We start from the raw sequence: 14637 nt of genomic DNA, 5'->3' as shown, positions 1-14637 counted from the left end.
AATACTAATTAATAAACAACTTCCAGAGAGACTGGTTGCTGGTGTTGCCAGCTGCCCTTGGAACCCAGGCATCCTGCCAAGACCCTTACGAAAACTAACTCAAGGGTGTTAGGAAAACTGTCTTAATCCCCTCCAAGTGCAAGGTCCCTAGTGACCTAAGGATACCCCCACTGGCATCCACCTCTTAAAAGTTCCCACCACCTCTGAACATTGCCACACTAAGGACCACACCTCCAGTATAGGAGCCTTTGGAGAGCACACTCAGACTATATCTACACCCTAGAAGAGAGCTTGGTGGTAGGCGCTTTGGTGGGCAAAATAACAAGTTGTGCATCTTTATCAGTTGTCATAGCAGCCAGCTGGGGCCTTCCGCACTAATTATAGCCTCTACCTTTCTTGGCAGGGACCCGTTTGGTGGCTACTCAATTATATTGTTTAAGCATTTGTAATTGTCTTAGTATCTACTATTATTATAAGTATTCAGGGGTGTAACAAAATTGTAGCGCCATCTTGGTTGTACGTAATGATAAAGTTTTCTTCATGGCAACTGCAGGAGATGAATTAACCCTTTAATCTGGTCTCACACACACACACACACACACACACACACACACACACACACCCCTCTATTACCATTGTCTGGAGGATAGAACTGGCATCTATTATCTGTCCCCCTTGTTGTCAGAGTTCATCCTGCTGATTGGGGCTGTCTCTTGGGGTCTTGTCTTCTTCTCTGTGAAGTCCTCTCTTCACAGGAAGATGGATTTAACATGAATGAGTAGATATGTTCTTTGGCCAGGTGTGTGGAAGTTTTCTGGTTTTCGTTCTTTACTCCTAATTAGAACTTTTCACAGTGCTTATAGTCTGGCATCATTCAGGAGGCAAAGTGACCCTGGCCAGTGATGGAGTCTGTTGCTTGTATCAGTAACCAATTCAGGTCCACCCCAGTGACCCTCCTGGTTAAGGAGCAGGTGGGCTTAATTCTGGAATAGTTCAGGCCAACAACACCAGAGTCTATCCAAACCAGTGGTTTTCAAATTAAGTCTCTTGTATACCGGGGCTCTGAGTAAATGTTTTAAAAATGGCTCCATAAACAATTGAATTGTTTGCCTAAAGAGTCTGTTTCCCACTTCCTCCCCTCCTTTTCATATTGGTGCCACTTGTATGATTTTTTTGAAAGTGTGTGTTCGGGCAGTATTTAACAAAGTGTTATTCCTGTCTAGGGTGGTGAAACTCAGCATGCCATCTAGAGCCTGCCTCAGTCAGAGTCACTTGGGGTGCCTGATGAAATGCAGACTCCTAGGTCCACTAACATGGGACATAATGCAAAATCAGATCCCAGAATGATAGAAGCTTAACCTTTGGCTGTTAAAAGGGACGCAGAACTCATAAGACATTCCTGAAGCTGACCAACTTCTACATAAATACTTCTGCCAGTTGAGGGCCGTCCGTCTCCAAGGCTGTCCATCTCCCTTACAAATATCACTCTCAAGGAAACCAATTGCCCTCCTGTAGTCTATCTCCCCGACTGGAATAGATTAAATACCACTTCCTGTGTGCACCAAAGCATCTCTCCCACCCCTCTGATAACTCCCCGTATCAATATCCTTGCCTGCTTCTCTATCCATGTGCATACTAGAAAACGAGCTTTATTTTTCTTTATTTATCTGAGTGATTTTCTTACTGGACACAGAGTACCATTTCTGGCACATATAAAACTTTCTGGCACTCAATAAAACTTTGTACCTCAGTAAACTCATCTTGCCACTATTTCCTGTCTTGGATCTGAATTCTGTTCTCTGGAAATACACAGAATTCATGTGACCCCATTTCTAGGCTGTAGTCGCTTAGATACTGAAGGAGAGCACAGCTAAGCCTGCCTCTAAGCTCCCTGTATTCATCCTAAACGCCTCTGTTGCCTTCAGACATTGTGCATTTGACACAGTGCCCAGGTGCCCTGCAGTCTGGCTACCTTCCCCCCAGGGTGACAGTCACTCTCTGTGTGGTCCACCCAGAGCTGTACCAACTTGTGCTGTGTCACCTGCAGGGCACCTTGTTTCTCCATCGTCTTGGTCACTCTCTTAAGGATCTGAGATCCATCCATTGGCTTTGCAGCCATGTTCTTCTCACCCTTAGCCTTTTCTCTCAAAGCCTCCGTTTCCCGGTTCCAGCTGTTCCACCATTTACAGATGATGCTGCAACCTCCTCCAAGCCACTTGAGTCTTCCTTCCAAACTCTACAGGGTTGCAGCTCTGAGTAAAACTAGAAGTCATAAAGAGAGCTTCTTCAGGGCTGGGAGAGGCTGCTGCAGAGGCCAGCAGATGTGAGGACGGAGGGCGAGGGTCACTGAGAGGTGAAAGGAGCCTGGCCCACTCAGCACATTTTAGAACTCCGGAGAAGAGGCACAACGAGGTGAGAGAATGTGCAGAATCCCAAATCACCACCCAGAGCCACAATCTATTTGAGCTCGTGGCTCTAGTGGGCAGAGAGGCAGCATAAATTTCAGTGAGGCAAAGCTAAGTGGTAACGGACTTTAAGTTCTGTCATATATAGTTAATTTGCAGAATAAATTGGTCAGGGCAGCAAAAGGATTTAACATCCAAATTCATTTGAAAAACAGAAGCCAGATGAGTATCCAGAGGAAAATGGAGACCGTTACACCATTCCCTTGCCAGTTGGAGCAGTATTATTATTGAATAATATTTTTATTAAAAATTTCTAGACCATTTGGTAGTTAAAGTTATTTATACGGCAGCCTTCGCAGCATTTCTGCAAGGCATTGAATCTCCGCTCTGGAGCCCCATTTGCCCCAGAGACTCCCGCCTGCAGGTAACTCATGCCAGTGGCCTCGCCCAGGCACACGCCAGATGTACAGCACGCAGCCCAGTTTTATCATGTGGAGCCCAAACAAGTTGGGGTAAAACGTTGGATTTATGCATTTCAGAACTCTCCAGGGTTCCCTGCCCTGTGCTCTTGTACGGGTTAGAAGGTTGAAGAACAGAGCTGCTCAAGCAGGAGCATGCAGGGGAGGGGAGGGGAACAGATGAGCCTGCAGGGTGCTCCAAGAGGCAGGTTCACAAGAAAGCTAAAGGAACCCAGGCGTGGCCCTAGATGAGATAGGACACTGCAGTGTGTGTGTGTGGGGGACCACTGTGGCCCTAGTTGAGATAGGACACTGCAGTGGGGGGAACCCAGGCGTGGCCCTAGATGAGATAGGACACTGCAGTGAGGGGAACCACTGTGGCCCTAGTTGAGATAGGACACTGCAGTGGGGGGAACCACTGTGGCCCTAGATGAGATAGGACACCACAGTGAGGGGGAACCAGGTTCATTCTCTCCATGGAGGGGCGCAGCCCTGAACCTGAGTGGAGGCAGAAGCTGGTGTTGGAAGCTCTCTTTCTGAGACACTTGCTGCTTCTCTGTTTCTCCTGGCCACAGTTTTCTCCCTCTCCTTGTCCTGGGCTATCCCTCTGAGAGTTTTCCTGGCTCCTTCTTGGGAAGAACCAGGAAAGAGGGGGAGCCCTCACTCCCATGTGCCTGGGATGCAGACCGGCTCATCCTGCCACACTAGAGAAACAAGGTCGGGAGCCAGGATCTCAGGTAAGTGTGGGGGGCCGGCAGCCTGCTGAGCCGGCTCACCGTTCCCGCTGTCTTTCTGCTAACGGAGAATCTGAAATGGCAAATCCCGCAGGTGTCCCTCATCCCCCCCTCTGCCACCTTGAGCCCCGCCACCTCCCCACATGCTCTGTCTGTGGCAAAACAGCAGGAATAATCCAGTGCAGCCCCACGTCCCCAAGGCTGTGACTCTGAATCTCTCCTCGGGTTAACTGTGACACTGAAGAGCGGGAGCAAGGGCTGCAGGCAGCAGGACCAGGATGCGCCAGAAGCTGATCTCCTTTTCCTGCTGCTTTCGTTCCCTGGGGGCAGCCAAGCAGGCGAAGGCCAGCCCCCAGGTGGCTGGTAGATGAGTGGTCCCAGGCTGCGGATCAAGGAGGACTCAGTGGTTAGTGACAAGGCTAAAGGCTGTGGATGGCACTGGCTTGGTTAGTCCCACCAGAATTCACGCCTACCTGGGGCCTCAGAATGGGAGCTGAGGGAGAGAGCTGTAAGCCAAGGACTGCAGGAGCCCCCAGAAGTCATGAAGAAGAAAGGACAGTTATTTCTCCAGAGCATGACTCCAACGGCACCTTGGTTGCAAGCTTTTAGCCCCGAACCGAAGGGAAAATGGGTCTTGCTAACTGATGATGATTTGTTAAGGCAGCTGTTGGCAACTAAGAGGGAGAAACTTAAAGACCCTGGCCATCAGCTTTCAGTTGCATGACAGACATTTAGTGAATCGAGAAATAGGACTGTAAGAGGCAAATTTACAAAATGGAATCAGATAAACTTTGAACTGCCAGACTAAGCCTCAAAGTGTGGGTAGAAGACAACCCACACACAGCAGCGTGACCATCAGCCCAAACTGAGAGCGCTCTTCCCACATACCTGAGCTGGACCCTGGAGCACGTCCACACCCTGGAAGCAGGTGGGACAGCCAGGCCACAATGCCCAGTGCAGTCTAATATGGTGTGGTCAGAGTTCCCTGGGATTGCTTCCATCAGGGATGATGGAGTGGCCCTTGAGAAATGCCCAGGGAAGGGTGGAAGGAAGGGAGAGAGGGGAAGGTATGCAGAGCCCGGCTGATAACCCGGAAGGACCTCAGGTCCTGTAGCCTGGCCTTTGTGGAGAGTCTTCCTGGGCCTTGTGCTGTCACTTGAGGAGTTTGGGGCCGTCAGCGACTAGAATGGCTGAATTGCACCCCGTGTATTTGTCGTGTGAGGGCTTGGGCAGGTGCGCGACCACCCCACCCAGCAGAAGGCGGCTTCTTGGTGCTGGAAACTCACCATCCAGCTGATCCCAGGAGCTTGTTTTTGAAGCAGAAGCTTAAGGGCTTCCTAGCAATTCTTGGATCTGATCCTCACTCCTCCTGAGACATATGGGCTGTGCAGAGACGGGTCTCCAGGAATCCTTACCGAGGAGCTGCTTCTTCACACCAAATGTGCCATTTAAAGGGGCTGTGGTGGGGGCCTCGGCCAAGTTTCAAAGGCTTTTTTTGTGTGTGTTTTAATTCATCCTTTGGTGGACTTGGCTGTCCTGCCGTTCCTGTCTCAACTCCTCACCCCAAATGGAAGATCGCTTTTACTGACCAGGAGAGGCGAATAGAAGCTTTAGCGAGTTTAGTCAACTTGCTATTAAATCCACTGTTCCCGTGCCAGAGCTGACTAACGACTTTTGGCAAATTCAAGCGCTGCCTCTATACCAAAACCCCAATTTACTGAGAACCTAATTATCCAGGAACCTCAAGGAGACAATTATTTGTTTGAAAACATGCCTACAAAGAGGGGACAACTTAACAAAATATAACCTTATGTTATATTTATGTGGATACATTTATATGGATCAATTTCTAAAAGCCATTGGGGGTATAGATGCCATTTTATTTCTGTCTCCTACAGCTTCCAAAATCTGCATAGTCATAATTGATGAACAAAATCATCACCTGGAGGCACCTTGGGGAAAGGTTTAATTCTGTTTGGTAGGCAATGCTTCACGAGGCAGGCAGGAAATTGGAACGCTACATTTTTAGAAAAGAAAAATGTCAACAAGGATGGAGGAAGAGTAAGCATTTTCTAGTTGGGATCAACTAAAAATTCAATTTCCCAGGGGACACTTCTTGAACGTCCCAGTCAGTGGTGCTCCGTGGGCATCTCATGACTGCTCACAATCACACTGCACCACATGGCACCCTTGGATACTGCCCCCAAGGGACTGGACACAGGGCATGACTGTAACACAGACCTTCTGCTGTTTCTAGAAACTTCCTGAAGAAATACCAAAGAACTAGGCCTGACGTGCAGAGTAGCCTTAATCTTGGAACACAAAGTAAGGGGTATGTCCTGGAGAAAGATTTAAAAAAAGAATAACTACATTTGTAGGAGAGGACGAGAGTATAAAGTCTTTGGAATTCCCGCAATTTCTGGATGTGTTGGACAGATGTGGACCAAGGGCTTTCCATTGTTTAATCCCACAAGAAAAATGTGCTTGCTCAGGGCTACTAGGTGGTGGTGGACGTGAGGAGTCCGCAGGAGGCACAGGTTGGTGTCCATGTCTCTTCCTCACCATGTCCCTCGGGGTCCAGGTGGCTCTCTCTTGCTGTCACTCCAGTGCTGTTTCTGGGTGAGGAGCAACAGGTGATGCAGAATGGATACCTACTTGCTGGTCCCCATCTCTTCACCAGCCCAGGAGGCCCCTCTGCCCTTTAACACTTTGCAGACTTTCACTTCCCCAGATCTCCTAGCCACAGGGAACCGCTGTCTGCCCTTCAGCACGGGATCCAGCCGTGCCCTTTCTTAAGCCTAAATCCTTACATCCCAAGGTAAGTAATTACCCAGAGCACACGGATGACCTTACAGATGTGTGTGTGTGTGTGTCTTACAAAATGTGCTTTTTGAAGTATTTCCTCAACTCTTGTGTCCCTATCATCTCTGGATCATTCTCAGCATCCACTCCAGTTTGATGCCCCTCTTCTTCTTAGGACCAGAAATTTCAAAGAACCCAGGACAGCAGTGTCCAAAATGAACTTGAATCCAGCCTGTCTAGTTAGTACCTGCAGATCACAGACTGTAGGTACTTTGCACATGAGTCATTAGAAATGATTTATGAATTCAACAGTCACTCAATAAATAGTTGCTAAATGAATTGCAGAATACATTAGTGTACTTTACCTATTGGGCACTGTGGGACATTATAGTTATAGCAAGACATCATTTTGTCCTTCAAGACACCACACAATGGTGTTGAAGGTGGGCAGGGAGGGTGAGTACCCCGTGTTGCATCCATGCAATGGATAGGTGGCTTGAGGGAGCCCCGCTGAGTCCCAGGCATGTCAGAACTCTCTTTGAGGATTCCACAGTTGTTAGCCTTCACCACGGCCTTACCAAATCGCATCTGTTATCTGCACCTTGTATGTGAGGAAGCCTGGGCAGGGGAAGGCTAAGAAATGCCACGGAGGACACAGCTGACAAGGTCAAGGTCAAACTCAAACCCAGGCCATTGGAGTAGTAGTTTTTAAACTACTTGGTTCCTCCATGGCGGTGAGGGTGGAGAGGGAGGAGTGGATGGTTTGGGAAGATAGATAACATAAATTTTAGATAATGTGATTGGTTGGTATGAGCAGAGAGATCAGCAATGAAGCCTGCACTTCTGATGAGCGCCCAGGGAGTCCATCGCGCACCCTCCTGAGCTAGGACTTCTGGGAGGAGGGACAGGCTGCTCAGGAGAGTGTGCTGGAGATGATTTCTGCAGTGTGAACGTGAGGGGTGAGGTGCCTGTCGCACACACAAGCGGATGGCCCTGCGTGCACATTAAGGCTGTGTTCCTGGCTACAGACAGAGGCTGGGGCGTCACCACGATCAGGAAGAGGTTAGAGAGCTGTTTCTCAGTGCTTTTGTTTTGTTTCTCGTGTGTGACATTTTGTAATGATTTAAACCCATGGTTGTGACTTATCCACTTTGGTTTGTCTGTGGATGAAGAGACCCAGGTGGACAGATAGACAGGGTAGGCAGACAGACGAGAGACACACCTAGAGGAGGCAAAAGAGATTGGACGTGAAGGAGCCACCATTCCTGGTCCCAGGTTACTCGTTCTTTCACAGAGAGGAGCGGAGAGAGTGGGGGTTCTGCTCTGTCTTCATTCCCCTAGTTATTAAACCATCATGTTGCATTTCACTGGGCCTCACAGAGTGTGTCACCGAGGCAGGTTTAAGAGCTCACTTAATGTCCAGAGTGACCTTGACCTCCGGAGAGGCTGGTTGTGCGTGGGTGGACAGAAGGAGCCGTGAACTCAGGTAACCCGAGCATCCGGGTTGAAGGGTAGGTAGGCTGGGGTGAAGGCTGGGGTAGGGCCGGGGACTCAGGGCATGGGGGCTTCAGGGGACAACTTTCTGTGGCTGCAGCTCATCTGCCCATGCCAAGCCTTCCTCCCGGGGGTCCTAAGCCACCTCTGGAGGCTGTGATCTGATCAGTTGCCTTTGATGCCGTTGTTGCCTAATGAGCCTCGTCTGTAGATCTAGCTGTGATGTCATTAGCATCGCTTTGCCGTGGGCATCAGCTCAGGAGAGAGATTTTAAGCAGCCCCAGAATCCTACAGGAATTGTACCAGTTGACTTCATAACAAGGAATTCGCCTTCCTGACCTGTCAATTCCTACCAGCAGAGCAAGGGAGTGGCTTGGTCGCTTTAGCCATGCTCACGCACTCCCGGATCTGGGCAGGTCAGAATGTACCTGCTCACGGCCATGGGCACATACACAGGAGATTCTGAGCATTAAGGACGTCAATATTCTCCTACCATGAGATTCTACTGGGGAAATTCATCCACTGTGTGCTAGAGGATACAGATTTAGCCTAAAGCAAATGGCATTTATTTATAGCAAACTGTATTTGCAAAATGCTTTGCAGTTTTAGGGTTGTTAACTACATTTCAGGTTGGATGTTCCTCTACTTGTAAGAAAGCCGAGTGTCACAGCTGGACTGGAGAGCCTCCTCAGAGAGCAGTAGGGGTGAATTCTGGCAAACGGTGGGAGGGGGACGTACTGGGCATGCATTCTCAGAAAGCACCTCTGCAAATTTTACTCTTTTAACTTATTTCTTATGTCCAGAGACTGTGTACTTATTGAAATAGAATATTCATCTTACTAAGAGACAGCTTGATGTCTTAAATTCCTGGAGCATTTCTACCCATAGCTGAAGGAAGATATAGCAAGGACTATAAGAGGAGTCAGCACTGGAGGGAGAGCCCCTGTGGACCTCATGGAAATAGGTGGCCTCTCCTCCCTGCCTCTCTACCCACAAACCTCTCCACTCACTGCAGCCCACACAGCGGGGAGCTAAAAGGCAGTAAGTGTCAAAGATCAGACTCTCCTGAAGCTTTTAGGACCAGAAACTCTCTTTCCCAGACACGATGGGTGTAGGAGCTCTATCTGGCTGAGGGAGATTTATCTGGGCCTTCACCACTGGACTCCATCATTTTAAGGAGTATTTCCCAATTGTATCTTTAACTGCACATAGAAAATGCGTTTCCTGTTTGAAAAATCTCTCTCTCTCACGCACATCTTCATTCTTCTCCAGAACCTGAATAGATGGCTTTGGGGAGCTCACTGCTCATGGCTTCCGTGCAAATCCAGCTCCTGTCTTGACAGCCCCAACCTGTGTGATGAGGAGGCCACGGGGATCGTTGGTCTCGCCCCCCAGCAGGGCCCTGTGTATCGGCCTGAATACTTCCAGGAGATGGAAAATAAGATTCTGAATTAAAAGGAGTTCCGTGGCCTCCCAATCATCTTTGTCTGCACCCTTCCCTCTCCTCTTCACTCCCCAATCTTGTCAAGTATCTGGGGCTGAAGGGTATTGACAGGGATTAGCCGCATCTTGATGTTAATTGGAATAGCCAGAAGACAGCAGTGAGGGGAGCAGCCCCTCATGTTTGCAGCAATTACAAGCCTTAATGATGGAGAGCTGGAGGGCAGGGAGCTGTCACTCCCTGGCAGCCCACCGTGCTTGTGGTCGCAGTGCCCCCTAGTGGCAATGTCTGACTGTTGGCACGATGCGTCCTAAGGAGCAAGTCAGGACAGTTCCTGGGTGTTTTATCAAAGGTGAGAAAAAAAGGAACTTGGTGGAAGTAACTTCTACGTAACAATTTTGAGGGAGATTTGCATTTTCTCTTGCAGGCTCTGTTTTCCCTTAGTTACTGTGTCATCATCTCCCTTTTCACATTACATATTTCTCCCTAGGAGATCTCATAGGTATGTGATTGTTTTACTCCTTAATTTTTTATTATCCAATTGAAAAAAAAAAATTGTAATTGCACAAACTTGTCCAAAGAGCCGAGTGTTACTTTTCTCTAAGTTTATTTTCTGTAAGGCCAAAACCTCAGCTCACACAGTTTGGTTCCCAGTGCCATTTGAGATTGGATACCACCATCTAGTGGCACTTTTGAAAATTTTTTTTCCCAGCCTCAGTGGAAGGGGTTCTCAACAAAGGAGGGCCATGGGTTGGAAAGGAATGCCCGATTGTAAGGGGCCTAAAAGCCAATCGGGAGATCTTCAGCCCTCTGGCAAAACTTCCAGGGAAATTTTTCAAAAATATTATTTTTTTGCAAAGAGATACTGCATCTTTACTGATTTAAAAAATTTTATTCATTTTCCCAGTGAATGAAGGCTTGTTGGCCCATATCAGACCAGGGGTTCAAGGGCTTCACTCCACCCTGCTGATTCCTAGTAGTCCATGTAGCAGACTGAGGAACACCTAGCAAGCAGGAAAGTCTTGTAGGCACCCCCAGCCATGCGCCAACCGAGTGGCACGGACCTAAATGTCGGTAGAGATGTGCCTGTGGAGGAAGAGCTTTGGGTGAGGTGCAGTGACCTCCTGGGCCTCCTATTGGACACCATCATTCTCTGGTTGGGTGTGTACAGCTCATGCTCCTGGAAGGACCCGAGCTCCACTCTGGGCGTATTATCAAATGCAAATGCTAAATAAATCATGTCCCATATTTATAGCCACTGAGTGGTCCTTGGCCCTCACGCTGAAGTCCCATGTCAGTGGGGTTGCTGGGTGAGGATGCCTGGTCCGCCCAGCATTCTCCTGGTGCTCATCTGCGAAATAGCAGCAGCATGGGATGCCTCATGCAAGGCCTCGTGCTTCCAAATGGGCTCACATTAAACAGCAAACGAGAGGGGGTAGCACAGGAGCTCCCTGGTCCCCTTGGGAGAGGACTCTATAAAGGTGGTGAGTCAGATCGCACAATGACCTTCTGGAACCACGTTGCAAATCCTTCCAACCACTTCACCAAGGATCTGGCCCATCCAGTCTTGCGTTCTCAATGAGGCCAAAGACCTGAATCCACGCTCTAGGCATGCCCCTTGTTCTAGGAGCACAGTGATCCCTGAAATTGTTTCCTGACTGGGACAGGAACTGCTGAAAGGTCAGAAACTCTTCAGGAGCCCTGTGCTTTCTGCCAGCAGACTCCCTCAGAGTCGAATGGAGAACCCGGAGGAATCACTGGGAGCAGGGCTCTCCTATGTGGTGAACAAACCATCATTCTCTGATAGGCAATTCCCAGGTTCGTCACCAAGAATCAACAAAGAGCTTCTCTAACTCCCTTCTACTTATCAAACAAGGGTGCAGATCTCTTTGAAAAAGCCAAAATGTCCTCCCCGTCTCAAATGCATGATTAATTATAAAGCAGAGCCGTCCTGCTCATCCTTGGAATCAGACGAGCAGAGTCCAGTTCTAGCTCACACAGTACCTCAGCTGTGTGGCCTTAAGTCTGCGAGCCAGCCTTCTGTCCTGGAGGCAACACACCTGAGAAAAACAACTTAAAGGAGGAAGGATGTATTGGGGCTCATGGCTTCAGAGGTTTCGGTCTGTGGCCACTCCGCCCATCACTGGGCCCTGTGGTCAGGCTGAACATCATGGAGGAAGAAGATGTGGCAGAAGTAAACTGCTCAGCTCAGGGAAGCCAGGAAGCAGAGAGAGGGAGGAGGAATAGAGGTGGCTAGGGAAAGGTGTGGTCTCCGAAGGCTCACCTCCAAGGACTCCAACTAGTTTCCACCTGTTACAGTTTCTATCATCTCTCAATAGTCAACTCTGCATAGTCTCAAAAGCTATAAATCCATCAATGGATGAATTCACTGATGAGGTCAGAGCCATCATGATCCAATCACTTCCCTAAAGTCCCACTCTGAATGTGGCTGCACTGGGGACCGAGTCTTCCAGCATGTCTTTGGGGAATATTCCAGATCCAGGGATAACCGGGTTACTCGTCTCACTTCCCTCCTCTATAAAATGGGTCTGACGGGGAACCCCATGCATGCCATGGCTGAACGAGATCTCGAGCCCATCTCCTCCCAGCACAGGACCCATAAGCCTTAGCTAGAGTTAGGATCAAAATTACTGGGCTGAGGATTTGATATGAGCGAGCCACCGCGGTGTGTGCTTTACAAACACTGTGTGGTTCATTCACTCCACAGAGCCAGAGGTAGGTATGACCAGGATCTCCACTGCACACGTGAAGAAACTGGGTCAAGGAACAATTGCTGTCATTGTCTGTGTTCCTGGTGATGGTCAGAAGCATATCCTAGAGACGCGTCCCTCTGGGACTGATGATTCCCAGAAAAGAACAACCTGGTCGCACACTTGGAAGCTCTGTGTCACGGGGAGGGTGTGTGCCCCAAATTAAGTGGAATGTCGGGATCACACACTTCCCCTCTCAGCTGCACTCTCTGGTCTCTCGAGGACTGGACCCGGGCACTCAGCGGCCATGAGGTCACGGCTATCCTTGCTGTCCTGCGTCCCTCACTGCTTCTTTTCACTTTGTGTGTGGCAGGCAACTCCCCATCCGATGAGTCGGAGGAGCGAGAAAGAGACCCCAAGGTGCTGACGTTCCCAGAATACATCGCCAGCCTGTCCGACTCTGGCACCAAGCGAATGGCAGCCGGAGTCCGCATGGAGTGTCAGAGCAAAGGGCGATGTCCCTCATCTTGCCCCTTGTGTCATGTGACATCCAGCCCTGACACGCCTGCCGAACCTGTTCTGCTGGAGGTGACCAGAGCAGCCCCCATCTATGAACTGGTGACCAACAACCAGACCCAAAGGGTAAGAGGCCAGGACCCTGGGCTCTGGGGGGCACCATCAAAAAAAGAGGGCTTTCCACGCAGCCCGGGGAAGTGACAGGGTGCAGCAGGGCTCCAAGCTAGCGCTGGGATGGGGGGGCTTTTTGTTTAGCTAATCCAGTGACCTAATTTGCTTAGATTTGCATGTTGGCATATTAAGTCAAAGAGATGCATCCACAACACCCATGCAAATATGATTCAGGAGTCACAGCTGAGCACTTGTAGAGTCTTTGAGCCAAAAGGGCTGAATGGAAGTAAGTAGATGGGGAAGCCCAAGGACTGCACTCACCGAGGTCAGATTGGCTGGGGGGCCCCTCTCTTTGGTGAGGAAGAGGCTCAGCCCTGCCCCACCTTGTGGGCCTAGGAGGTGGGCAGCTCTCCTGGTTGGTTCCCAAGCCTGGGACCAGCTGTGTCTGGACTGGAAGGAGCTTATCAGGCACGGGTCCCAGAGGAAGGTTCTGGCGGCCTGGGTCTGGAGGGGGTTGGTTTCCTGCCCATCACGCTGGCTCTAAGAACAAAACGCCACATCTTTGCAGATCTTTCTGCCTGTGATTATGCTGCTGGGTCATGACATTTCCCAGCCACCCTCCTTTGCCTCTGCGTCTCCCTTTCCAAAGATGTCAGGGGAAAATGAATAGACTGGGGAGGAGAAAGGGGGCGGAGGTAGGCCTCTGACCTCCACAAGGACATACGGATCAGAATGATCCAAACAGACACACAACCACCACCAGCCCCACCAGCACAAGTCAAAGCAGGGAGTCCCTGGGTGGGACCACAGGCAGCGCCACAGCTGCTTACCTGACTGGGAGACGTGCCCATCCAGGTGGGGTGATAATTGCTTTCTTTTCTCTCTTTGAAGAGACACCTGCTGTGACACAGTTTGTTTCATAGGTGTTGCTCAGACCAACAGGAGGATTTTGTGTGTGTGTGAGTGTGAGTGTTTTCTCGCCTAGCGCCTCTGCCACAGATATTTCACTGAATGTTTGGAAATACATTTTTTTTTCAAAGCAGGAAGGAAAAGAAGAATTGTTCCCAAGGCCCACAAATTCCTTTTGAATCTGATCAAGGTGGCTACGGGAGAGGAGGGGCTTGAAGGAAGAGTGGAGGGGCTTAGGTCACCATGGAGACTCAAAGCTGCAGGGACTCCACCCAGTGCCAGGCCTCTCTTGCCTGCCCCACTTTGTCTTCCTTAGTGCTGCCACCTCTGACAGCTCAAGGGCTCCTGTGCCACCTGCCTGGGAACAGTAGGGTCAGAGAATTCACCAGAACCATCCTATGAATCAGGGTGCACAATGCTGCACAATAGAGAAGAGCTTGGTGAGAGGAGGATGCGTCTCTACTTTCTGGGGAGGATTGCAAGTAAAGTGAAAGTGCTGAACAGAACGTGTCCTCAGCAATCCCCGTTCAAAGGCCAAATATCATCCCTTCCACCCTCGGTACCCCCATGTTCAGAGAGAGTGTGGAGATGCCCTCCATCTGGCCATAATTTGAACACCTTAATTTCTAAACACACCACCAAGGTGGTCCCAGCTGGAGTTTGGTCCCCACCGTGTGTTTCTTCTGCTCTCGTTGTCACTTGACTCTCTGCCATCCTCTCTATTCCGTGTTCTTTCCATGTTTGTTCTTCCTCCCAAAGAACGGAGACGCGGCATCAGAAGCTAAGGAGAACTGGAGGGGGGCTAAGTCGTGACATTAGTGACTCAGTGTGTGTTTTTATGTCCTCCTTCTATTGGACTAGATAATCTCTGGTGCCATATTTCAGTGTAACCCATAATTGTGATAAAGAAACACAATGGTGAAACCGTTTGGCCAACCCAACAAACTTGAGCTCACCATCTTGTGCCCCAAACACATAGCTGCTGGGCTACCATCTCAGTGAACGTCACTTTCTTCCTTAACTTGCCAGACTGGAGTCTAGAGATGCTTCCTGGAT

The 14637-nt window shown here is 49.6% G+C and overlaps 1 protein-coding gene across 8 annotated transcripts in view; it reads left to right on the top strand.

Annotated features, from left to right (window-relative positions):
* Astn1 (astrotactin 1) overlaps positions 1-14637 on the top strand; it is a 282323-nt gene that overhangs the window by 240371 nt on the left and 27315 nt on the right. For all 8 annotated transcript variants that reach the window (XM_078022370.1, XM_040278092.2, XM_040278090.2 and 5 more), the window contains one exon: positions 12419-12687. In XM_078022370.1, the coding sequence (XP_077878496.1) occupies positions 12419-12687 (269 nt within the window). The remainder of the gene's footprint in view (positions 1-12418; positions 12688-14637) is intronic.

This window comes from Ictidomys tridecemlineatus, chromosome 10, assembly GCF_052094955.1.
Source record: "Ictidomys tridecemlineatus isolate mIctTri1 chromosome 10, mIctTri1.hap1, whole genome shotgun sequence".
Classification (NCBI taxonomy): domain Eukaryota; kingdom Metazoa; phylum Chordata; class Mammalia; order Rodentia; family Sciuridae; genus Ictidomys; species Ictidomys tridecemlineatus.
This window is presented reverse-complemented; position numbering and strand designations above follow the sequence as displayed.